This window comes from Canis lupus, chromosome 15, assembly GCF_011100685.1.
Source record: "Canis lupus familiaris isolate Mischka breed German Shepherd chromosome 15, alternate assembly UU_Cfam_GSD_1.0, whole genome shotgun sequence".
Lineage (NCBI taxonomy): Eukaryota > Metazoa > Chordata > Mammalia > Carnivora > Canidae > Canis > Canis lupus.
Window position 1 is genome coordinate 54569348 of NC_049236.1, and position 27810 is coordinate 54597157.

Here is a 27810-nt window from a genome sequence, read left to right on the forward strand (position 1 = left end):
TCAAGAACCCGATACAGTAATAGATATTCAAGAAATGGTGTGTACTATTATTATTTACTTAGGTGTTTTTTTTTTTCCAGCTTAATACAAACTTCCAGTTAAAAATATAAAATTACCTGTATGGCCAAGTCAAATGACTGAATCCTTACTTAAGCTAAATTGCATCTTGCCACAGCCTTGCAATATAAAGGAGAAAAAACCAAATGCAAAGGCACCACAGCAGAAAGTCCAAAATCTTACTAAAAGACTATATATCATTATAAAGAGTTAAGATCCTTAAATTACTCAGTGACATGGAATTATGCCCTGACATTCATGCCAAATAAAGACTGTGGCAAGCCACAGGAAGCAGTGAAGCCCTTTTATGTAATTAGAAATCCTACTGGAAGAGAAAACATAAACTGTGGATAAATGAAAAGCATGATCCCCACATCATTTAACGCCATTTAAATGTGCAGTAGGAATAAACACCTTCCCATTCAGTGTTATGTACCCCTCTTGACATGTCATCATAAAATATTAAACCTTTTTGGAGTTCCAAAAGATGACTAAGCAGCATGTCAACATGAAATTCAGAGGGAACTCAGTACCCTGCAGAAGTCTGAGAAGGATCCCTTGTCTTTAAAACAAAACACTGGATGCCTGGGTGGACTTGGGAGTTCTTTTTATCATTTTTATCAGCAATGGGACTAGAATGCCACAAAGCCTCACTCATCATATTCCAAAAAGAAAGGAAAATATTTGTGTCAGAATGTTGAGATGACTTCTAAAGAATCTGCTCCAAAGGACGTGTCATATATTCTAAAACCGCCTCTCTCAGGTATTGGAAGTCAAGTTTTGGCTTGCAGCGTCTCTGTCTCTCTAACAATTCACTGTCTTTCACTTGTCTTTTCCTAAAACAACTAATTACACTTAATGCTATTTCATTAACTCACACCCGGCAGGAAAGTGGTTTTGTTTTGTTTTGACCTTATCAGAATGTTATTCCTCTGGGAAAAAAAAAAAAAAAAAAGAAAAAAAAAAAAAGAAAAAAAGGCATTTCCTCTTTAGCAGAGGAGGCATTAGATACTGACTCTAGGCTGACCTGGAGCTATTCTCACCTATTTCCAATTGCTATTTCAAATTTTATTTTAGAGTCTTAGATAACTGTCACCTATCAATGCCTTTCCCTATTATTCTTCCAAATTGGTGGGGGGGGGGGGGGTACAGGTTTTTAACAAACCTTGGTTTTCTTAAGCAAACCTGCTTTGGAAGTACTTAGGATAATTCATACAGTCCTTAAAGGCAACAGATGACAACCTTAATCCTTCTTCTGAATAACTACTTGCAGCAGAGAAACTCAGGGAGAGGTACCAGGCAGGTATTTCCAGACCGGCTTTATTCATGCTTAAACAAAAGCTGACTTTACTTAAGTAGAGTGGAAACACCTAGGCAGATAGACACCTATGCCCTGGGGCCCTGACACAAAGACATCCTGGTTCCGGAATTTCCTCCCTTGGTTCACTGGGGCCTTTGGTGGCCTACGGGCCTCACCCTGCAAACAGCTGGGACAGGGCATTCCCCTTGTATATTAGCCCTTAAGATTTCTGTTTCCCTTCCCATTCATTCTAAAGATTACCAAATGCCTATAATATTTCAGTCATTGTGCACCAACTGCCTAATTTCAAGCTAAAAATGCCACAGGTCTTCCTTATTCTGCTGTGACCACATTTAGGACAGGCTTGATAGAGGACACCCAATAAAGTCTTGTTTTCCTTGTTGGGTTTGTTTTCCAGTTTCACTTTCTTATTTCTTCGTATAAATGTTAGCCTCCAAAGTTTCCTTAATGACACGATTCTGAAAATGTCTTTGGAGCTGAAAAGACTGCAAGGATACTCACAGATAATTGTGTCATTTTTCAATAGTGATAAAATTTGACTTATGTCAAGTATAATCAAAGTACTCCGTGTGCATTCTTACCTTTTTTTTTGGGCACGTGTTTACTTTGAAAGTAACTTTTAAAGGAACTATGTCTTGTTTGCATTAAAAAAAAAAAAAGGTAAATTCTAATTTAGTTCATCAACTTCTCAAGGTTCTAAAGCATCCATGACATCATAATCAACAAAAATAGTATTTAAATGTTTTATTTCTTTAGAATTTTATTTACTTTTTTTGGAGAAAGAGTGCATACCGGAGTGAGTGGGGGGGGGGGAGGCAGAGGGAGAGAAAGAATCTTAAGCAGGCTCCAAGCCCAGTGTAGAGCCTGACGCAGGGCTGGATCTCATGACTGAGATCGTGACCTGAGCTGAAACGAGAGTCGGACGCTTAATGAACTGGGTCACCCAGGCACCCTACTTAGGTGTTTTAATAAGAAAGCAAAGATGGGGAGAGAAAATCTTGCATTTGCTTTCTCAAACCAGTTCAGAGGCAGCCTGGCTTTACATAGAATTAGGAAAGCCCTACTTAATACCCTCATTTCTAAGTATGTGACCTTTTCTGAGTTTTAATCTGTAAAATGGTGATAACATTATGGGGATTAAATGATAGAAAAGCACACATCTAGTCTAGTATTTCTTTCAATATATGTTCATCATTCCCTTTTGCCTACTTCAACTATTTCCAAGTTGGTATCAAGTCGTACTTGACTTTCAAAATTTCAACTGACTTTGAAAGCATACTTGACTTTCAAAAATTAACTTCTTCAAAAGTATATGCACTTATCTTTTAGTTTTGTTCTAAGAGGATGTAAACATTGATGGTTATATTGTATATAAACTCAGATTCTTGTGATTTCAAAGTAAAATTATAATTATGTCATCTTAAAGAGATGAGTAAAATCTTTAAAGCTCTAGTTTTAGGGACACCTGGGTGGCTCAGTAGTGGAGTGTCTAGACGCCTTTGGCTCAGGTTGTGATCCCAGGTCCTGGGATCAATTCCTGCATCAGGCTCCCTGTAGGGCAGCTGCTTCTCCCTCCCCTTATGTCTCTGCCTCTCTCTGTGTGTTTCCCATGAATAAATAATTTTTTAAAAGCTCTAGTTTTAATGTTCAAAGCATTCAAATACACTAATAGCACTACTCAAAAAGATAAATATTCGAAGACTATTTACAAGGATAGCATTTTCTTAAAGGTAAGGATCATATGATAGATTGTTCAGTTATAACTAACATGTGCATGTGTGAACCATGATTGGTATGCTAGTGGATACTCCTGGACATAATATTAATATTAAAACAGAGTTCAGGATATGTTAAACAGCTAATCAATACCAAGTCTTATCTATGTCTCCCTGACGTTAAAAAAGGAAATGTAATAGCATAATCATGCAAAGCAACTGCTATGAAGGCATATTTTATCTGGCATGGAAAGATAATGGAGTTGTTCCTTAAAGTCAATTACAAAGCATGGCACCTGGCACATACTATGCCCTCAAAATGTTGTACAGAGTTTCTGAGTATTTTTTTTTAATTTTTTTTTTATTTATTTATGATAGTCATACAGAGAGAGAGAGAGAGAGAGGCAGAGACACAGGCAGAGGGAGAAGCAGGCTCCATGCACCGGGAGCCCGATGTGGGATTCGATCCCGGGTCTCCAGGATCGCGCCCTGGGCCAAAGGCAGGCGCTAAACCGCTGCGCCACCCAGGGATCCCTCTGAGTATTTTGGTGACCAAACATCAACTTGGTGTTTGATAAGGACATTGCTAAATGAAAGAGGAACAAAAAAGATGATGATTTTAGCTCTATTCTTTCCTTAAATGATTAATTCTGAAGGTATTTCTTTAAATGCATAATTCTTTAAGGCCAAAGAAAATCAGAAAGGAGTCAATAGTGATAAAGTTTTGGAATCTGAAATGTAGGTAGATGTGTAGTCATTAAATCGGTGGACTAAAATTCAGCAGGGGGGAAATCAAGAAGCAACCTGACCTGCATGAAAAAGAAACCAAAAAGCTCTGGGATCTGCTGGCATCAGGTACCTACGGAAGTGGGAAGGACACTGAAGCTAAAAATAGCAAGGCTGGTTGAAAGCCATGAAGCTGTTCGACCCTTCAAATCTATTTCCCCACTGTCAGAAGATGAGTTTATTCCCTGTTCAAATTTTTCCCTGAACAGAATAGAATCAAGGATTTATGGACTGGGGAACCCAAGCAGAGTCAGCAGTGATGCTATTGTGAATATGCGGATATGGAGGTGGTTGAGGAAATGTGTTTACATTTAATACTGGGACTCAGTCTTTAAATCCACTCAGCTCTCATTTCAGAGAACTGGCAGCCAGGATTATACCCTTAGAAAAGAGATTAGGGGAATCTGGGGGCTTTCAAGGAATTGACCCGGCCAGCTCACGATGCAGTGAATACGGTAGTCAGCAAGGCCATCCACGGGCACAGAATGTCCAGTCAGTTTCTAAGTGACCAACTAGAGTTCTAGACTTAGTCAAGTATTCATTTAGGGTTGAGGGTTAAATAAAGGAAGTTTCAGTTATTCAAGCCCACAAAACTTTATCTCTGATGCTCCTTTTTCTCGGGAAATTCACTGGGGTTTTACTCTCTTCCCAAACAGGAAGTAGACAAGAGAGAAGACAAAAGATCCTGCAAGAGAATGGCAAAGAGAATGCTCAGGATAATGGTGGGGTGGGGGTGCGGAATTCCCCAGATGACAGCTGTGTGGCAGGTCTAAAGGGTAATCGGTCTAAATTGAAGCAGATCAGATTGTTTCAGCAGAAATTTCTTCTGGTCGACAAAATTATTAGAAAACGCGAATGTGTCTGATTGCATTTGAGAGGAGATTCACACAATTTGAAGAACAATTTGGAGATGAATCAGTGATAAACACAAACAGAAAGCTAAGCATACCAAAAAATAACACAAGCCTAGGGAAAACAAAGTAAGACAAGGCAGGAAAGGAAATGCAGTCATAGAATACTTCATGGCTCAGCTGTGAACAATGATTCCATGGCCACGTAATGGACATGATGGATCTGGATCTTGATATAACAGGATATTCTAGAGGAGACATGATGGGATGTGTCTGCATGTGCGGTAGATGCAGGAGGGCGGAAGAAAGTGAAAGCCTCATCTTCCAGAGAGTGGAGTCGATGAAGATCATAGATAATTCTTGAAACCAAATAATCAAGAAGCGACGATAAAAGCATGTTAGGTGAAGGAAGAGAGGTCAATTCTGCAAGAAATTAGTTAAAAGAACTGGAAGTGCTCCCCTCCAAGGTACAGGAAAATAGTTTGCACAAAGGAAAGTGAGAGCAACTACCATTTTTGTAACGACCCTAAGAGAAACATTTGCCTTTTAAAACTATGTGCCACCGTAACTCAGACAATAATGATGTGAAAAAGTACATAAGGAGATTGAAAGAATATTTCTTGATGCTTGAGACTGTCTTATTTTACTAATAATAGTGCCTTACACTGCAGAACAAATGACTATCTAGTCTAGAACTGTGCCTCAGTGATGGAGCTATGCCTTATGTGAATTATCAGATAAGCTTAGTGTTGAACTAGAAAAGAAGGCAGGGTGTCATTTATTCTAGTTGCATGGGTAAGAGATACCGACAGTTGACAAAACTGATAAGCTTCAATACATAGCTTAGAAAAGTCAGTACAATAAATGCAAGTATTAAAAAATTGAAATCTATCCATCTAATTCTATGAGAAAGGCTCACTTTTTTGCAATCCTGAAAAATAGAGAACACATGGGGTATGTTAGCAATAAAATATTCATGCAGAATTTCCAGTCTATTCCAACAAATATTCATGTTTATTTGAAAATGAAAAGTATTTCCCCAACATCTTGTAGTAAAAACTCTCTGCATCTGCTCAGTTTATAGTTTAGAGCAATTTCTCACCCACAAATTCAAGTGAGAACATCGTATATCAGAATCTCTAAGCATGTTTGATGAAAATGCAATTAACTGTGTTTCACTCCAAATAAAGAGAATCATAATCTCTGACATCTGATGATATAGTACTGGATAAACTCCTCAGAGATTTTTAATAATATATTTGATATGAAACCTATACCAAGTCACTTCCAGGATTTGTTTGACTGCTTGTTTTTTTCCTTTAGTCTAAGAGTTATAATATTCCTCTGCTCCACCAATTGCCTCTCTTTCTTCAGATCTTTCCAAACAATTTATATTACACTTATTTATGTAGCATATTTATATAGGTGTATAAGGGGTGTGTGTGTGTGCGCGCGCGTGCGTGCGCGTATGTGTATTTTCCCCCAAAACAAGGTAAGTTCTCAGAGACCCAGGGTAATGCCATATACATTTTTAAATTTTCTCACAACAAAAATTTTCATCAAATATTCTTCAATGGATGTTGAAAGACTTAACAGGAAAATGGATGGGGATGCTAAGACAAAAGTATTTATTTTATCATTTTCAATTGCAACAAACTTTCTAGAGAGTAATTCCAGCAGGTTTAGGGCCATATTAACTCTAAGCTTTTAAATCTTTGTGGCTTTAGACATAAAATATGAGTCAATCAAACCTCAAGCCTTCCTAAATTCTTATTTATAACCCCCTGTATTTCAACTTAGAGTAGTTTGTCTGCCTTTTACCATTCCTGCAGAAGCACCAACTGCCTTTTTCTTTCTGACTACAAATCATACCATCTGTGAAATTCTTTCTTAGATAGCTAGGAATTAACTGGAACAAAAAGAATCAGCAGAAATGGAAGAGAGACCATGATCTTCACATGAAAGAGAGCACTGTGTCCGTGGGGTAGAAGTTGGTAAAAAATACATTCAACAGCTCTTAGCCAAGTAAAAGCTTCGTCTCTGTAGCAATTGTATAATTTCTTTGATGTAATAAAATACTGTCATCTCTAGACTCCCTGCATAAATATACAATTACATTGTATATTTTAATAAAAACCTAATCACTCAAAAAGTGTTTCAGACTACAGTAGAGACACGCAGTACTTGAAATAACTTCTTTCGTTCTCCAAATACTACAAAAAAATTCAAAGACCAACTTTTTCTCTTAATTCTCTCTTAAGGCAAATGCAAATTTATTTTAAAGGTTTAAAGCCCAAATTTTTCCACTCATTAAGATCAGTTTAATACAGTAATACAGGGACACAGTGCAATTGGTTACGAAGATTTGCAATTTTTAAAACTCTTGACATTCTAACACTGAATTCGTTTCCTATGGGATTAGGGTTACGATATTGCTCTAAGTACTTTTATTCCAGGTATGCTGCTTTTTCCCCCCTAAGAAAATGAATTTGATACCTTGTTTGAGAGCTACTTGGAATTTTTCTTAACCTGAACATAAAAGCAAATTTGGCCTTTAGTTAAGACTTTTCTTTACATGATATTAACAGTGAAATAACCTACTGGCACATGCCAGAAGGGACGGAAAAAAATATCCCCCTCCTCCTTTCTCCCTCTAACTTCAATATTCACTGAGCTGCTTTGTTCTCTGTATCCCGCATAATTAATAACTACTTTGGCAATCAGTCATGCATTCCTTAATGGCACCTCAGGCATCAAGTGTCCTTCTAAGCCTTCCTCACAGAAACCATACACCCTTCTATAGTGCACACTGGCCAGGCACTGACTTAACTCTGGACAAGTCATTTACAAAATCACTATTAAGGAAAACCCACAGTTGGGATTATAAAGTGGCTACAATACTTGCATGCCATTCTCTAGCATTATTTACTCTCGGGGTATTATTTTACTAAAAAGAGTAAAAAATGTGTGAGATCCAACCAACTGTTGCTAGTCAGTGACATAAGAAAATAGGAAAGAAATAGTAGGAAAAATTTAGAAGCAACTTAAAAAAAAGATGAGTTTCACGGATTGTTGTGGGTTAAAGGAGCGTTCAGTACATTCATCACCCCACGCTCCTCTTTTCAGGCAATCAAAGCAAGAAGATAAAAATATATGGAGTCAATTAGTATAGAAGCTATAACATCTATTTCTCTTAATCTACACCGATCCATTTATTAAATGAAAAATGAGAGTAAATGAATTGTTGAAAATATTATGTTATTACTGCTCATCAGAAAGCTTAGATTAAAACTCTTGAAAAATGTAATGTTCAGCAACACTGTCTTAAAAGAAATCAGTGTTATTTTAATTATCCTTCAAAATTTTAACCAGACTGGAGAATGAAAAAATTCTTCAAATCTCATAACCATTTTAAAGTATATATGTTACAAACAATATTATACTCAAGAAGAAATAGTTCTCTATGTATTAATAAAAATCACTAAAAATATTCATATTTGGATTTGCGTTTTTTAAAAATAGGTATTTTTTTGAGGTAACTGATTAAAATCTGCAATCTTTTTATATAAAAGGTTATTTTTTTTAACAAATAAACTTTTAATAAGGTCTTTTGATGCTAGAAGATGCTATTTTTCAGCCTGTGTAGGTTTTTTTAAAAAACACTTTTAAATAATGGTGCTTATGCTATAGTACACAGAGTAAAACATACATAATCTATTATAAATTACTCCAAAATTAAACAAGAAATTTTCTTTTCTTTGTAAGAGACCTGAAATGTGTGCTGGGCTCTCAATGTGTGTGGCCTCCAAACAGAAACAAGCTTGCACTGTTTTATTTCAGTTTTGCTTCATTTCTTCCCAAACAATCTCTCACTGCTAATCTACCAGCCCCCCCCCCCTTTTTTTTTGCATGAAGGAAAAAAAAATCAAAGACATTATTAACTCCTTATGCACAATCATGAAAGCTGAATATATATGGTTTTGGCATCAATTTGCATGGATTTATTTTTCATTATTTATTAACAGGGCATAATTGGGGAGTATATATTTCCATAAATAATTCTTGAAAGTAACATTGAAGCATACATTTTAAATTTATGTAATAAATCCAGAACTTTTTTAAAAAGCTATAAACAACTAGCTATAATTTTAGCTAAATCTCTCATGCCAAAGTTTTTCCTAAGGTAAAACTTAGCCTGTGATATCAATTTAAAATCGTAAAATGGAAAGATAAATTTTATTTATGTTTTACTCTAAGATATCTAGGAATCAAGAAAATGATACTAAAATCTTAATATTACAAAGAACAATACTACATATAAAAGAATATGTAAAATCTTTAAATATTAAATCAACATCACTTTATTCAAAGTAGTAAGGAATCCTTTTTTTTTTTTTTTTCTTTTTTTTTTTTTTAACCTGTATGTACTCTCATTCATTAACTGAGAGTGGGTAAATCATCTTACAAAGCTGGACATAGATTTTAATGGGGGAACACTGTTTCTGAAAATTTTAACTAATGTATTAAAACTACTACTACTAAGACATACTGTCTAAGGTTGGTATAGAATCAACCAATCTTAAAGGTTGGCTAGAATCAAACATATCCATTCATGCTCCTAAAGAAGGCTGCAGAGTGATCTCCCTTACTTGCAAACTTCAATAAAGAATATTAAAATAAACTTTCTCCATAATTTTCCCAGAAAAAAAATTGATTAAACTCAAAGTTTCTGCAGGTGTGTGAATAGATGCAAAATATTAATTATAAAAAAGCAGCTGAGTATGATTATACACAATAATGGTTATAATGTCATAAGCATGCACCACTGTCTTCAACTCTCGATGTTCCACTCCCCACCAAAATGAGAGAAAGAGAGAGAAAGAAGAGAAAGAGAGAGGAAGAAAGGAGTTCTAATATATCATGACCAGGAGAACACGTGGTGTCCTTATTGTGATTTTTCAGGGCTCTAGTTTATGAATTAGTAATATTATACAACAGTAACAAAGATAACATAGTAAATGGGAAGTTAGTGCAGTTCCACATAGGTTTAGACAACTCTAAGGGGCAGGGGCTGAATTTCCATGAGATACTAGTGGAGCAGCTGTAATGTGTCTGGCATTGTGCTAGGCACTCAGTAGCAAACCTCAATTCGGGGTGGTAACAGCCCATTAAGGACTTGTGGTTTGCATCATTTTTATCATTATAAAATTAAGAAAGCATTGTGGCCAGTGGTCCCTAAGGTCCTATTTTGCAATGGTGGGTTTGCAGTCAATGAGATCAATGCCTCTGGGGAAGCTGGGTGTGCTAATTACGAAGTTCATCCTTTACAAAAAAAAAAAAAAAAAAAGCATCAGAGATGATCCAGGGGTTCCAGGGGCATGTGATGTGCCCTTGAGCAAATGCCACAAGAACTTTTAAGTCTGTTCTTGAAAAGGCAAAATTTCTTCCCTTAGGCTTTCATTCATCGATATACAGATAAGTTTGATGGATTGTTACTCTGCTAATAATAATGTTGTGGGGAGGAGAGGCATGGAGGGAGGGATGTCATTTAGCAATACACAATGCTAATTCAAAACATTCTGGAAGGCTTAACAGCAAAAGCACTTGTCAAATTTTCACTAACCAAATTTCACCCTTCTGCGGAAATTATTGAGAGCAGGAGTGTGGCTGTGTGGGAGAAGAGACAGAAACATGGAACCAAGACAAAGGATAGGTAAAGAAGTGGCAGATAAATTGCCAAAATAAATTCAAATTCAACAGAACCGAAGCTTGGGAGAATTGTAAAAATCGTGTATCAATAATCACCCCGGAGAGCAACCTGGCAAAATTAAAATCACCAAATGACACTTATTAGGCAATGTAGGACCATGCTGTCACGTTTCCTTGTCCCTTGCAGTCCAATGGCTGCTAAGGCAAATTAATGTAAGATCTCTTATGTCATATCTCCACATATCTCCATTTTCTGCAGCCCATCACTGGTCAACTTAGGCGCCATGCAAAGCGTGGCTTCATAGATACTGGGAGGATGTCGAGTCTCAGCCCACCAAAGCCCACATTTACAAATTTATCAAAGGATTTCAATAACTATTTAAAGATGCACTGAGTTTAATTTTAACGATGTAACTGGCAACACACCTTTCTTCTAAGGCCTCTCAGAGGCAGTTTCTGATCTTAATCACAGTAAATCTCTAATAGCAGGTCAAACCCAGGTGGCAGGGCCCTTCTGGAGTCAAGAGGATGGGTGGTACTTACTGCAGACCCTTCTGATGCTTTATCTCATTTCAAGGCTCAGGAACCTGATATACTCTCACAGATAAAAAAAAAAAACAGGTGTCAGTGAATCTTCTGTTAAGCCGGAGTGAGTGAATGGTATGATCAACTCAACATTCAAGTATCTATTAAAAACCTATAATGCACTCAGAACTGAGTACAACAGTATAAATTTCCCATGTTTTTATCTTTATTTTATCAAATCATACAACTCCTTGGGTTATAGAACCAACCCATGTAATTAGAAAATTAGAAAAAAACCCCTCGGTATGGCATATTTTAGCTTTCATGTCTTATTCAGTAGCATAAGTAGATTGCTAGTTATACATATTTAAAATAATATAATATGAAAAGAACAGTTATTGAAAATACAAGTATCTTCTCAGTTTCAAGTTTCTTTTTGTCACAGATTTGGGATAAACAAAAACTTTGCTGTGATACAAGACCCACCATTATGTTTAGAGTAAAATTTAATTGTTTCATTTTTAAATATTTAAGAACACGACATGTGCTAAAACTCAAACTGAAAACAAGGATTGTATAACTTTGTAAAAGTGTAGTCATGTCTCCCAAGGCCATCTCAGACTTAAAGAAAAATAAATTCATAGATTCTCTAAAAGAAAGATACTGTGAAAATGTGTTAAACAGACTCTTAGTGGCTTTACTCAAATCATCACAATATCAAAGTATTACCTACCAATAGCATTCTTTATTTTTTAAAAATATTTTATTTACTTATTTATGGGAAACACAGAGAAAGAGGCAGAGACATATGCGGAGGGAGAAGCAGGCTCCCCATGGGGAGCTCAGTGTGAGACTCAATCCCAGGACCCAGAGATCATGACCTGAGCCGAAGGCAGACGCTCAACCCCTGAGCCACCCAGGGGTCCCAACAGTGTTCTTTAAAAAGCTCATTCTTGTCTACTATTAATACTTCTCATTTCTTTCTTTTTTTTTTTAAGATTTTATTTATTTATTTATTCATGAGAGACAGAGAGAGAGAGAGAGGCAGAGACATAGGCGGAAGGAGAAGCAAGCTCCATGAAGGGAGCTCGATGTGGAACTCGACCCCGGGACTCCAGGATCACCTGGGCTGAAGGCAGGTTCTCAATTGCTAAGCCACCCAGGCGTCCCAACACTTCTCATTTCTAGATAAAATTTTTCAATTTTACTAAATTTAAATAAAAATATTAAATTATTAAGTTAAAAGTTTTGGAAATTAACAAAAAATGGTAGAGAATCTTTATTAGCAAAAGTTTTCATAATGGAATAGAGGTATGGATATCTTAAATAATCTACATAAGGTAATTTGATCAAGATTCACCATATAAATTTATGGCATATATCAGAGCTATCTCCCTTAACTTTGATTTCACACAGCAAATGTTACTGTTCCTAAATAAATAAATGATCATTTTCAAACTTCAGTCTGCATTTTATTGTATCTTTAGCTCTATTAATATTTAAATTTCTTAGCCTAATCAAAGGCTTAAATAATAACTCAATAATAATAATAAATAATAACTCAACAGACTTGAGTTTGGGTAACCAAAAAAGGAAATGTCTACTTGACATTAATTACAATGTGAATATAGTATATAAAGTTTGATACTGATTCCATATTTTCTAATTGGCTTCGTGGACTGCTGGCTTGTGGTGTGCAGTGTTCTTTTTTTTTAATGATTTTATTTATTTATTTGAGAGAAAGAGAATGAGAGAAAGAGAGAAAATGCACACAGCTGGGGAGAGGGAGCCTCCCAATCAAGCAGGGAGCCCAATGTGGGGATCATGACCTGAGTTGAAAGCAGATGCTTAACCGACTGAGCCACCCAGGCATCCCCATATTCATTGTTCTTATACCCAGTCAGAGCACAAGGGTTAATGCATTTAACCCAAACTATGTTATGTTCCCAGTGTGTCTGCTGATTTGCTATATCTCCTATCAAAAGCATTGAGGACATCATCTTCTATATCATTTTAAATAGTGATATTATTGGTCATATTTAAAAAGCATACTAGGTTGACACCGTCATATTTATTCGAGTACTTCAGCATTACTATAAGCAATGTGAGAAAAACAGTAAAAGGGTTTTCAATATTTTTGGTGTGATGCAACAAACAGATACAAATGTTTGAAATAATACATAAAGGGTACAAGAAATCAGTATATAACTAAAATTATAGTAATAATTATAATTAGACAAAGTAGATTTCTTAAAGTCCAGTGAGAATTTCAAAACTTCTTTTTAGAACCATAAAGAACCAGAAATATTATTTAAGCAGGATAAGTATTAGGATATGTAGGAAAAACTGAGAACTACTATAATATATATTTATAGTAGTTTAAAATATATTTTAAAATATATTTTAAAATATATTTTAAATATATTTTACCAAAATATATTATATATTAAAATATATTTTACTAAAATATATTTTTTAAAAATACATTTTACCAAAATATTGATTTATTTTTTTATTTTTTATTTTTTATTTTTTTGATTTTAAAAATAATAGTAAGCTTACCTTTCTCCATAAAAAGAAAAATGTTATGGACATTTTTTTGTTTTTCATGATTTTTTTTTTTTTTTTAGGTAAATAAACAACTAACCGAATTAAATAAGGAGACCTCTAAGTGGTACTTACTGGCATGACGATGTTGTAGTGGATGCAGAACCCCGGTTCAGAAGGAAAATATTCATCAGATACAAATCTTATCCTGATTTGATTTCCTTTAGAAATTTGTTTTCCTGGCACAGAACCAGAACCACACCAGCGCCCTAATATAGTTCCATCACTGGGTTCTTCAACCTCTACAAAATCATACCTGCAAGAAACAAAGACAAAAGATACATAAGGTCATACGATATGTTATTTCAGCAATTCAAATTCCATGATCATGGATACAATGAATCTATCTATGGACCATAGCCAGGAGTCCCTTCCAAAATTTAACTGTGTAAATATAATAAAACTATCCAAAGAAGAGACATAACTGAAAATGTATTCTCAATTAAAGAAGTGCATTCTCTTCTACTCTAAGCCTTCCAGTTTTACTGTTAATGAACTTCAAATTCACCAGTCATCTCAACACTTAAATATTTGGTATGCAGCAAGCATATCTGATATTTAATTTGTGAATTACCCAATTTAATTTCCATTTGGACATGACAGTTTTACTCTAATCTTAATTGCTATTATCATTGTCCATTACTTTCTGACAGTAACGCTTTCACCCTGGTCAGACTCCTTGGCTCCTTTTCGTCATCTCTGATGCAAACTTTTCTAGAGCCACATCATTACATACATATCCCTTCAAATCTCACTTTGTTCCCGTCTGCCTCTGTGAGTCCTCTCTGGGTGTTCTCAGCTCACCGTCATCTTTCTCTTTTTGATAAGCACGTATTTTCAGTATTCACTACATAGGCAAGTGATCCTTTTTCTTAGCCTGTTACACACTTGAAGAAAGGAACTGATTTTTATATACTTTTAGCTTACATTGTAGGACACACAGTATCTTCTTAAACATAAGGAATAACTAATATCTTCCCAACAAATGTTAATTTTTGTTTGGAGGGGGATCCCTGGGTGGCGCATCGTTTTGGCTCCTGCCTTTGGCCCAGGGCGCGATCCTGGAGATCCGGGATCGAATCCCACATCGGGCTCCCGGTGCATGGAGCCTGCTTCTCCCTCTGCCTGTGTCTCTGCCTCTCTCTCTCTCTGTGACTATCATAAAATAATAATAAAAAAAATTAAAAAAAATTTTGTTTGGAAGGCACGGATCCATGGTACTCCTCAAGAGCAGTACTGCTTGTTAAGAAAATATTTCAGAAATCTGTAGAGGAATTTTAGGTTATACTGAGACTGAGGGTGAGCAGGGCACTACAATATACGGTGGGCAACGTGCAATGCTGTTGAATCATGGGGAGTCCTAGGAGTGAGTATTTGCCCCAGATTCTCCATGCCTTTCAAATAGTTCACTGGACATTGATGTAGGCAAAATTTTGGATATAGCTCATCTGAGTCTGGAAACTAATAACTGTCTCACATATAAACACATATATGTTTTGCAGTTTTAGTTAAAATCAAATTTTCCAGAAATTCAACTATTAAATAAGTTGAAGACAGTTTTCATGTTCTGGAACTTCACCAAGAATTATGTTTTGGAAAAACATATCATGAACAGGAACATTGCTTATACTATCTGCATCACAATTAAAACAATTAAAAGTAGACATACTCGTCTGTTTCTAAAACTGTCATATCCGCAATGAGTCTACTTGAAAGATGCATCTGACCACCTCCTTTTACTTTCCTAGCGTAACTGTGCATGTGTATTTATGTATTTACACCCACTATTTTCATGTAACTTGCTTTGCTATTTCAGGTTTCCATAGCACACATGTCATTATGTTTACATTTTAAACAGCTATCCATACTTCTGTAAACTTCATTTATGAGTACTAAAGAGGATACTCAAAAGTTTTCTTAAAAGGTAGTAGGTCTGACATGGTTGAAAATCATTGGTGGGTTTTTTCAGAAATCTAGATTCAGTAGATACTAGACAACTAAAAATAATGTATTTTGTGCATTGGAATTTATGTTTGAAATATTGGTGAAATTATACAGAAAGTATATATCAGGCCAATTCTATGTACACATCTTCATCTTGAAGAAGTATCAGGAACTCTCTTACAACATGTAACTTAACCTGTTTCAGCCTTATTTTCCTTGGCCTTAAATTGAGGGCAATGCTACTTAGCTCAAAGGGATATTTTAAGACAGGATACATGCGTAGTACCGAAAACACTGTTGGGACACAGTTGCCATTCAATAAAGCTGTCCTTTATCTCCATCCTACGTCCCTTGCTCCCACCTCCATGTGAACTTTTAATATGACCTTCAGAGTTTGAAAACAATAAATAAGAAAATTCAAATACAAAGGGGGGGGAATATCTGCTATTCCATAGGGTTATCAATGGTAAATACGTAAGTCAATCAGTATAACCAATCTAGGAGTTCCGTGCATGTGTGTCATGGGACAGAAAAGGGTACACTCAGGAGTCAGGGGAGCTGGATAGAGCAGACCTGAGTAGTTATTTCAGGTATACTTGGTACAAAAGTAGGTAACTACCATTTTATACGAAAGGATAATTTTTACATCAAAATTGTTCACCTGGGAAACAAAGCTTTTCTTCACAGAGCATGTTTGTTCTGTGCTTGGAGGGGGGGGTTGGGGGGGTTACCTAAACCTATATAATGTAGGTTACCACCACTGCAAGTTTGAAGAGAGCCAGACTTCAGACCTGGTCAATCATCCTGTAAGCATTTATAGAGCACTGGCTTGGTGCAAAGTGTCTTGCTGGATTCTTAGGATACAAAGATGAAACTATAGCTTCTTTGGGCTCAAGGCCCATAAAACACTTTGGTGAGTGAGTGCTCTAATGTGGGTATGTAGGAAATACTGTGGAATAATGGCAGCGCGGGAGTAATTCTATACGGTGGGATTAGGGTCAGTTTACAAAGGAACATTTGGGTTGTCAGTGAGGACTGCCTGCCAGGGGTGAAGACAGGGGAAGTGGAGACGCACCACAGTGAGAAGCCCAACGGTGGGTGCATAAGATGCAACCGAGGAAAGAGGGGGCCAGGCACGGTGGGCTGTGAATGAAGGGTGGGAGACAAAGAAGTAGATGAAGATCCAGCTGGAAAAATAGGTGGAGCTGGGGAGGCCTTGGGTACTTCAGAGTCAGGTGTTAGAATCTTTTGTGGGCCAATGTTGCAAACAGGTGAGGTAAGCACAGCTTTAAGAGGCTCTGTGTGGCTTTTAAAAATTTAAGTCAACACTCTAAAAAGTGGGATTTCACAGAAAAGTCTGGATTTCTGGCTTTTTAAATTATTACTCTTAAATTTGAGGATCAGGTAATACTAAATATTATTAGCCTTAATATGACTCCCCAGGTCTCTGGAATTGGTGTCAGCCCCAGGGGAGGAGGGTATCTTCAATTTCCTGCCATATCCCTAACACCTATGTGCCAGGAACACAGAAAGTTCTCTATCAGTATTTGTTGAATGAAGGGAATGAACACTGGACCTTGGTTCCTTCATGGCAATTGAGGCTGGGACCAAGGGGCAATAGTTTTAGATGGGACATGTTCTTCCTAAGTTCTTAAAGATCCCCATCTACTTTCTCTGCTCTTGTTGTTGTTTTAATACCCAGATCATCATTTACAGTACTCGCCCACGTGGGCATCTGAGTTTGCCACCCTTACAGCATAGGGGGCATGGCCATGACCGTTTCAGGGAGGGAGTAACAGTGGCAGAGAACAGAATCACCACGCATTTGAGGGATGCCAGTTAACAAAAACACTACAAGCGTGGGTAGAAGGAAAAGAGCCTGTAACAAAAACGTCCTGATTCTGAAGCAGTCGGAGGAACAGGAGGAGAGCCACTGTGAGGGATGCCACAGAACGGAGCGAAAAGAGAAGGGAAATATCCACCTGAGCAGAACTGGTGGACAGTGCCCAGAGTATCGAATACCAAGGAAAGCTCAAAGAAGACGAAAACCAAAGGGCATTCCTCAGATTTGGCACTTGTGAAGTCATTTCAATAAACTGGTTGGACAGGACACAAAGTGTCAAAAATTTGCTTCATTTTCAAAATACCTATTATCTTTCTAATAGAAGCATTTTAAGAGAAAAGAAGATCATATGCAAGAAAACTGCAAAAATTCTAAGTATTTTTACTATTATATATTTTTTTAGTTGTTAAGAAACACTATTACATATTTATCTGATGTGTAAGCTGTTTAGAAGTATTTGAAAGGAGTTTTTAACCACACAAAAATATCTGGATTATAAATGTTAAGAATTTATGAAGGAATGCATAAGTCTTAACCTTGGCTTCATTTACATCTGATATAAAAGTCACTGTCCTGCATATAAGAGTTAGAAGCACATTATTCTTTTTTTCATGAAGATTTTCTATTAAATTTGATGCCATTAAAAAAATCCACTAATCTGTATAACAACTTCTGGATTTGTAGTTAGACAGCTGGCAATTAATTCTTACATGCTCATACAAGTCTGACGCACACACTTACCACAGTGCTTTAAAAATCTACAGTTTTGCATTCCATGAAGGTTAAATGGACATCTCAAAAAGTACTGTGTTCTTTGCCTATAAAACAGCAGAATCTAACATATGCCACTAATTCTTTCACAGTAAACTTTTAAGATTTTTTTCAGAAGTGGTGTCCTATAACAATATAATTCTCAATTTCACTCAATTACACCACCATCAATTTTAATGGTGGATCCTCAACAACTGTTTAGATGTCTATGGAACTGAAAAGTATCAATAACATAATTATTTACTAAGGCTTAGTTTTCCCTCTCATCAAAACAGTAAACCCTCTTGCTAAAGGATACGGTTACAAAAATAGCATTTTTAAAAAAACTTAAAATCATGTTCAAGATCATGTAAAAGAAACCCAGGGAAGATCTACCTGTAAAGTATTCTCATGTCTCATTATTGCTATCTAATCTTCAAAATAGAAAAAAAAAAACGAAAACAAAAATCACTGACAATTACGTATTTCCTTTAAATTGTTAGAAATACACAGAACGTGGTTGGAAAAAGACTAGCACATTAAATCCAGTTGCCTTCCCTAATAACTTGAAGTTTTTCTTGTTTTCTGATAAAAGGACGTTTGCAGGTGGAATTCATGGTGGAGATCGGTTGGTTTATATACCCTAGCATTGCTCAAAACATCAAGGATAGAGAAAACGATGATGGAAGGTGTCTGCAGGCCTCAGTCAAATGAAAAGATGATAAAACCAAGCAACGTTTTGACACATAAAAGTGAAATCACAAAACATCATCTTCCTTAAATGCAGAAATCCACGCATGCCCAGGTGACTGTTCTGGAGACACGGTAATCCTTCTAATACACTCTCAGGTATTAGTTTCCAACATGCACAACTGCTCACATCAGTATTTAAAGGATTTACTAAACCTATTTTATGAGCCAATCAAACATCACTTTCTCACGGCAACATGATACAGAGCACACAGCGCTAAGTGGTTTATAACGATCACTCCCTTTCTCTAACATACCCCTGGGGACCCATGGAGGATTTATGTTCTTTTATGTTTAACAAACAAGTCTGGTATTGTAGACAAAATTTTCATTCTCATGTGGGAATTTAAAAACCGTGAGGGCACGAGGACTGCTTTCTTACCACCAAGAATTGTAAGGAGTATACCAAAGGAAAAAATCCACTAGTAAACATAATGGTCAGACACCCAGTTTCCTTCAACAAAAATAAACCAACCCTGCAAAGTAGGTTGTTTCTAGTTCAAACTAACTAAAATCCTGTCAATTAAATCTGCCTCATGAATTATCGAACCCGACGGTAGTGTGAACCCCTGCCAACAAATAAATGCGGATCTTAAAAGGCCCAGCTCTGGAAGTGTCACCTGGAGCCTAAATTTGTTGGGAAAGGTAATAAAATTAGTAAGATGCCAATTATCCTACAGTGCTTATTGGATTATACTTCAGTTTGGCAGAGTGCCAGTCATCTGCAGAAGAGAAGTTTGGGATCCTATTCTGGACACCAAAATGTTTACATACACTTTAACATATTGAAAATAATAATAATTTAAATAATAAAATAATAATTACACTTTTCAAATACATTAGCTCATTTAATCCTTACAAAAATCACAAAAAGTGGATACTGTTATTATGCTCGTTTTATCTATTATAAAATATAGAAAAGCTAAGTTCCTGGCCAAGGTCACATTGCAACAAAATTCAGAGCCAAAGCCTCCACACTGGCAGTTGAACTCTAGCACACAGGCTAACTCCAGAACCCTTAAGTTCTAAGGTGCACTGCGTAATGTATTGGAAACATGTATACATAATCATATTTGCTTTATTTTCGGGCCTAACTATAGAATTCGTGTCTTCATTCAAATTGGCTAAATGCTTTTATTCAATGACCAGAGAGACATTAAGGGCCATTCAAATAAAACTGGTCAGTCGACTTGGTAATTTGGGAATATTAACTTTACAGATATTTGTTTAAATTAATTTGGTAATACAGTGGTTCCCCTTATAGGTTTCAAGATCGCCAGTGGGTGCCTGAAACCTCAAACAGTACCTAACCCCATATATATACTGTTTTTTCCCTACACGTGTGTGCCTGTGACAAAGTTTATTTTTTTGACAAAGTTTAATTTATAAGTGAGGCACAGTAAGAGATGAACAACTATAACTAAAAATAGAACAACCGTAACAATATACTGTAATAAAAGCTACGTGAATGTGGTCTTTCCCTCTTTCTCAAAGTATCTCATTGTACTGTACTCATCTGTCTTCTTCTTGTGATGATGTGAGATGATAAAATGCCTGTGATGAAGTGAAGTGAGGGGAATGACACTGGCATTGTGAAGTAGTGTTAGGTACTATTGAGCTTCTGATGATACGGTGGGAGGATTATCTGCTTCCAGACCTCAGATGACCTCGGGTATGAGGAGGGTACTAGTGTGCTTCCTTTTCAGCTACTCTAAATTCTTTATTGATAGTTTTAAACCTACATCGAATAGGATATGTGTCAGTCAAACCACCGAGCTTGCTTCAGGGGGCTGAAAACACACTGATGGAGTAATTTTCATGCAAATATGGTGGTTCTACCTGTGGGAAATGGTTATGTTGTACATGGTAGATTGGAAATGATAAGAAATTAACAGACTAAATTTATCTTACTACTAAATAAAAACAGTGCAAATATACTCATGAATTCAATCTATAAAGTAGAAAAAATTAAGCACAACAAAGTATAAGGTGAACACCAATGAAGACAGAAACCATAAGAGATATATTCAAAACCAAAATTAGAATTTAGAATTAAAATCAGAAGCTGGTTCTTAAAAAGGAGAGAGAGACACACACACATGGGGAGTGAGGAAAGGGGGAGGCGGGAGGGGGAAGAGGGATGGAGGGAGAGAGAGAGAATACAAATCAAGAATTTATTAGGAGTGAGGAAGAAGATATAATCACAGATAAAAATATATTTAAAATTTTAAAGTATGTTTTATGTGACTTTATGCCAATGAAATCTGAAAAGCTAAACGAAATGGATGACTTACCAGGAAAATGAAAATTATCAAAGTTGACTGAAGTAGAAAAAGTTACCTAATAGTTCTAGAAGAAACTGAAAAGATTATCAAATGTTTGTCAATAAAAAGATGCAGTGAAATGGGGTTTATAGGAGAGTTCTGACTTTAAGGAAATATATAAATTCAATGTTATATGAGCACCTGTAAAAATATGAAAATGGCAGTTATCTACCTAAATTAATAATCAAATAAACTAGCCTAAATTTTGCGGATACAGTTTACAGTGCTTTACTATATACTTGCTGTTATAAAGTTGCTAAGGGATTAGATCTTAAATGTTCTCATCACACAAAAGAAATGGAGTTATGTGTCAGGATGAAGATGTTAGCTAATCTGTGGTGGTAATCAAATTGCAATATAGAAGTGTATCAAATCAACACACTGTGTAGAAAAAAATAATAATAAGACCTCCTCCAAAGCCTCCCAGCTGAATTTAGGGTATTTCGGAATATCGAAATGGGAATGTGCATTTAAAGAATTACTTTAAGGGCATCAAAATTTAAGGTAGGAAGGAAGAAGGGCTATGCATATACTCTCTTGTCTACTTAACACCTAGACAGTTCCAGGCCTTGTTCCTGCAAGTAACCACTACCAAAGGCACCTACGGGCTGCTCCTTCTGCATGTTCTTTGAACAGCTGAATTTCATTGCCTAAATGCATTTATAAGAGGCCATGACATCATTAATCGAGACATCTCTAAAGATTTTGCTATAGGCTTGGTTCTTTCAGTTTCTATCTATACTATATCACTGCTACACATACAAGTACCAAGGTACTCTAGATATGGATTTATCTAAGGCTAAGAGAAATATTTAAGTCATGTGATCATAAAATTTGGACAGGATCTGTGTTATGTTTGTCAAAGCATTATCGTGACTTCAGTCCTGATTTTAAAAGACAATATTTAAATGGCTAATCAGCATCATAAGACATTTAGGTTCGTATGTTTAGATTTGTGAATTTACTTTTTTGGTGATGATGTCTGTGAAAATGGTAAGATGAGTTTGTTTTGGAATACATCAAAGGGAGATGGAAATACCTGTCCTTTTAGGGTATCAGAGAATTTCAGGTACAGTTGCCTGAATATGAGTGTTTAAAAAGAACCATCTAAGTGTTTATTTTGAGCATTTATATTTATTGAATATTTTACAATGAGATGATTTTTCATCAATGAATGTGAAAAAATGTTCTCAGAATTTAAAAGAAATTTTAGGCATCCCAGCAAAATTCATTATTCAACATCTGACATCTAAGAACAGATATGTGGACTTGTGCTTTAATAAACACAAATGGAAGAGCAGTGCATTTCAATCCAGGTTGATGTAAAGATTATTTCAAGGAAATAGGTGTTCAATATAAAATGGCTCTAGGATTCAGTTTCCTCTTTGGCAAAATAAAAGAATAAACTAGATAGTACAGAAGGTCATTTAAAAAACAAATCTTGCCCCCCTCCCCCGGCCCGCTTGCTTAAGAACCTAATCATAGGGACACCTGAGCGATTGCCTTTGGCTCAGGGCATGATCCCGGAGTCCCACATTGGGCTCCCCACAAGGAGCCTGCTTTTCCCTCCGCCTGTGTCTCTGCCTCTCTGTCTCTCATGAATAAATAAATAAAATCTTAGAAAAAAAAAGAAACTAATTACATTTCCTTTTGTGTATGTAGTCTCCCCCCAAATACACGATTATACATAGAACATGTCTTTAGAACATTACCTCCTACATTTCTGGAAAATTTTATGGTTTTCTAAGGTCTAAACAGACTGTTATCACCAAATATCATAACTGTCTACAGGCAATATCCATGGAAACCAACTTACAAACATCAATGTATTATGAAAGAAGAAATAAAAACATTTACTAATATAAGTGTTGAGAGGTCGAGCAAATGCACTACCCAGTGGAATCCTGTGTTGTGCAAGGTCTACCCTCTGACCATGGGAAGCTCTAAGCCCATCAGGGAGAGTGACTGCCTCCAATAGAAATGCTACAATACCTTTTCCTAATTATGTCACTTTTATAAAACTCTTCCAAAGTGCCCACTGGTAAGTGAGGGAGGACTACAGTCACCGTAGACTCCAAGTGCTGTCCCACAGGGCAGATCCTTTTTCTTATTTACTGCACAGCACAAATCACACCTCAGAAGGTCAGCCTTCAGAACATAAAAGTACATTTCAGAATTCATTTGACACAGGCGCCATCTGACTTTTTTGATAAGAAATATATCCCTTATCCCTTATTGGATTGAATACCAACTGGAGTGGTGCCAAGGAGGAATAATAGAGTGGAGTCTGGCATAAAGAAAATGCTTAATAAACGGAATGCATTTTCATCATCTTATATTAATTCTATTAGGATCTCTAAACTTTCTAATCTTTTACACACCTGAGCTAATTTAAGTTACGACAATGTTTCAAACAACTAACAGAACAGTTACTGCTATTACGTTTGCTCTTTCAATCTTTTCCCCATTACAGACTACACGTAAATACCTGTGTATTACATCTGGGGGTTAAGCCCATTCACATACATGTGCACACAGGTGTGTGTGTGTGTGTGTGTGTGTGTGTCTAGGGTATAAATACAGTAAAGTCAAAAAAGGTAAATTTCTACTTATATCACATTCATTTTTATGCTATCCCCAAGTAAGTATGTATTTACTTTAACAATGTTCATTATCCATACATGCAATTAATCTCTTGAAATACTTTAAAAACATAAAAATATATATATAGACTCCAGAGACAGACTTAGGTAAAGCTGGTATAAATATTTTTTTGTAGAAAATTCACTTAGCAGTCTTGAAACAATCAATCTTCACTAGAGAACAAGATTCTGTGGAGCCTAAAATAAACTACTTAATGAAAATATAGTGACATGTAGACATTAATTACGTTTTCTGAGACTTCAAATCTTGACAAAAGAAAAATAATTTAACCTCTTTCGTGGGAAATTTTGATTTTCAGAAATTAGAGAAACAAGCCGTGCTATTCATACTACATGCTAAAAGTATGAAAGCTTTTTGCCTTTTCAGTTTTCCTAGGATCATCACATTCATTTCCAATACCAAAAGATTTATGGATATATGGAATTGTATTTTCCACAGAACCTGATTATAGATTGAAGCAAAACAAAACAAAAAAAGACTGCCCTTAAGAAACAAAACAAAACAAGATCTTCATATGAAAGGAAACATTTCAGATTGTTAGGTGATTTGATCACTGTAATAAGTCCTGCTAAGGCGATTACTTCATATTTTGCGGCATGAAAAGGGAAATAAGAAATACTAGGCTTAGTGCCCACTTGGCTAAATCCACCTTCCTGGGCAATATCCCTAGGCAGAGTTTTTTTGGACTTAGGTTTGTTTTATTTTCCTCTTCTCACTTTAAAATTTTGCCTTGTGCTCTGTATTTATTTCTTTCCTTATCCTGTTAAAATTACCCCTTCAAGGTGCATGAATATCCAGGATTCCTACTTTTAATAGGTTCCCCTGCTACCAGAAAATTCAGCAGTTTTTAACAGTTTCAAGTGTATCGCTCACTTCATTTCCTCTTCTGCTCCAGATGTTTTCTCTTAGAGTTCTCACTCTTTGACAGAAGAGGTAGGATAGCTTTTTTTTTTTTTTCTCTTTTGGTATTATCTCATCACTTCTATTCATATATTCAGACATTTTTATCTACCTATTTATTCCACTGAGCTTCAATTTCCCTCCTTGAAGATGCCAAAAATCAATCACGCATTTCACTTTATTTTATTAATTTTATAGACAAAAAAGTAGTAAAAACACAGCTCAAGTGCCAAGTCACGAGGCAGAGTGAGAAATCTCCCATTAATATCACTTTAATAATTTAATAGAACCAAATAGAAATTAAATCTTATTAGCTCAGAAACTTATCTGAAAAGCCGTGTTCACTATCACACACATAGGTAAACTGAGGTCCAAAAAGCAGCCCCTTTATGTACTCTGGCTTCACATTACTCCAGCTAAACACTATTTTATGTCTTTAGAATATTGTACAGCATAGAACAATCTAAAAATAAACTTAGAATATAAGCACTTTGAAGGCAGGGACCACATTTTTCTTTCTTTCTTTCTTTCTTTTCTTTCTTTTTTTTTTTTTTTTTTAAGCCATCATGTCCTCAGGGTCTACCTATTGCATGACACCAGGACAAGAACCCTGACCCATTCAATTATGCTGACGTGGGAACCGAAGTACTTCAAACTACAAAGGAAAATAAAAGAGAAAGCAATGTGCCTCTTCTCCCTGCCCCCACTCTAAGCTTCAGGGATCTGATAAAACACAGACAACTTTCCATTCTACTTGTAGGCCTTTGGGCAACTGAGTAATCGTGGGCTACTTAGGGCTTTAGTCATTTGTGAACCTCAACCTGGGCGAGACAGCTATTTCACCAGATGGCAAATGTGATCACATTTCTGAGTACAGCAACTCCAGCAATAATATTCCTGTCATAGGTCAAGAACGTACTTTATATCACCAAGTTATGACTAATGGGTTCCAAGCACATACAGCGGGACATTTCATTGGATATACTTAGAAATTGCCTAATGGCAATTTTTCAAATATTGAGCATGGAATCCTTTGTTTTAAAATGCTCCGTGTTTCAAAAGCTGATTGATTATGCCTCTTACTACCAATAACATTACCTCCACCACAGCAGTTGGCAGATCTTCACTAATCCTTCAGATTTCAGGCTAAGTCTGACCTCCTCGGAGAAGCTTTCTGGGAGTCCTGCGATGTTTTCACGGCATGGTCCACACCACCACACCCATTACTATTTTGAATTATAATTTTTATATGCTTATCCTTTTACTTTTCAATGTTTTCTGAAAGCCAGGGGCTCATCTAATAATCTCTCTACTCCCAATATTTAGCACAGTATTTGGTCCATATATAGCAGGGACTAAATGACTCTTGAGGGAGGGAGATGGACAGATTGATGGAATTGGTAGATACAGAATTTGCTGACCTACATATTTATATATGAGGACAGAGCAGGCTACCAAATAGTCACGACACACATGTGGTGTTGAAATATCCCTATATAACTAATATTTATACTCTTGAATATTTTTTTTCTTTTTTTCCCTACAGAATTTGAGAAAATTTGTGGCTATTCACAAATCAGAATGACTAGTTTTCTCAAAATAACTGCAAGTGACTTTTTTTTTAAAGATTTATTTATTTATTTATTTATTTATTTATTTATTTATTTATTTATGAGAGAGAGAGAGAGAGAGAGAGAGAGGCAGAGACACAGGCAGAGGGAGAAGCAGGCTCCATGCAGGGAACCTGATTTAGGACTTGATCCTGGGTCTCCAGGATCACACCCTGGGCCAAAGGCAGGTGCTAAACTGCTGAGCCACCCAGGGATCCCCCCCTTTTTCTTTTTTAAGATATATTTATTTATTTGAGAGAGACAGAGAGTGGGGGCAGGAGCAGAGGGAGAGGGAGAGAGAATCCAAAGCAGACTCCCTACTGAGCAAGGAGCCCGCATGCTCACCTGGATCCCAGGACCCTGAGATTATGACCTGAGCTGAAATCCAGAGCCAGCTCCTGCCTGACTGAGCCACCCAGACACTCCTTTTTCAAATCTGTCTCCAACTAGGGATTTTCAGATCTGAGGACACATATACCTCATCCTCCCTAGTGGTGAATACATGGAATAAAGGACTGGAAAAGTAGTATTAATTACATATTCTCAAGTAAACTAAAACAGTATTTTTATTATCAATCATTCTCTCTTTTAACAGTTTACCTTTTTCAAGGAACCAACCAGCAGGACTGAGGATGAGTTTTTCCCTCTAACTCTCCCCCCACCTGCTTTCTGGAAGAGGAGGTTAATGAATTATGAAGTGGTCTATAGCCCCTCTCCTTTCTCACATACAGCCCATCCTGTATATTGTCAGTTCAGATCTTTTTTTTTTTCCATTCCAAAATCTTTTTGTCTATTTTCTCTCTTCATCCTGAAATCTCATTACTTTAGCCTCACCCATACTCTTCCTCCTCCTTCCACACACACACACTTCTCCACCCGCTGTGAGGCTTATCTACCTTAAAAGCAGGACTTACTTTATCATGCCACTTCCATTAAACCCACACTGGCATGCAAGCCATATACACCACATACAAAACCATCAATGGCTTTGTTTTCTTCTCTGTCAAATCAGACTTCTGAGCATTATATTTTTCATTTAAATGTGACACATTTAACTGTGGATTATAGATTGGCATTTTGGGAGTGTGGTTCATTTGAGACTGCCATTGAGAAACTGATCCCTATTCAACAGAATCAATATTTAGATCAGATTTTGTCATCTTGGCGACAGGCCACATTCTCTTGGTGAGTCCACGAAGGTAAATATCAACCTTCTGGTGGCTCTTGTGCAGCCACCTTGGTGACCTCTGCCAGAATGTTCATCTCTGTCCGGGCTTCTACACTTAGCATATATATTCGATTCTTCACAATTTAGCACCAAATCTCACACTACCGTGTTTAAGTCCAGGTATCTCTGGCTAGTTGGGATGTTCCCTGAAGGCTAGGATTATGTTACTGCTCCTGCTCTGTCACTCAGGCCTCCTTACACTTGGTGAGGATACAATAAGCCTGTA

At 36.4% G+C, this 27810-nt stretch overlaps 1 protein-coding gene across 2 annotated transcripts in view; it reads right to left on the reverse strand.

Annotated features, from left to right (window-relative positions):
- Positions 1–27810, reverse strand: part of PDGFC (platelet derived growth factor C) — a 198100-nt gene that overhangs the window by 40623 nt on the left and 129667 nt on the right. For both annotated transcript variants that reach the window (XM_038559090.1, XM_038559089.1), the window contains exon 3: positions 13647–13827. In XM_038559090.1, the coding sequence (XP_038415018.1) occupies positions 13647–13827 (181 nt within the window). The remainder of the gene's footprint in view (positions 1–13646; positions 13828–27810) is intronic.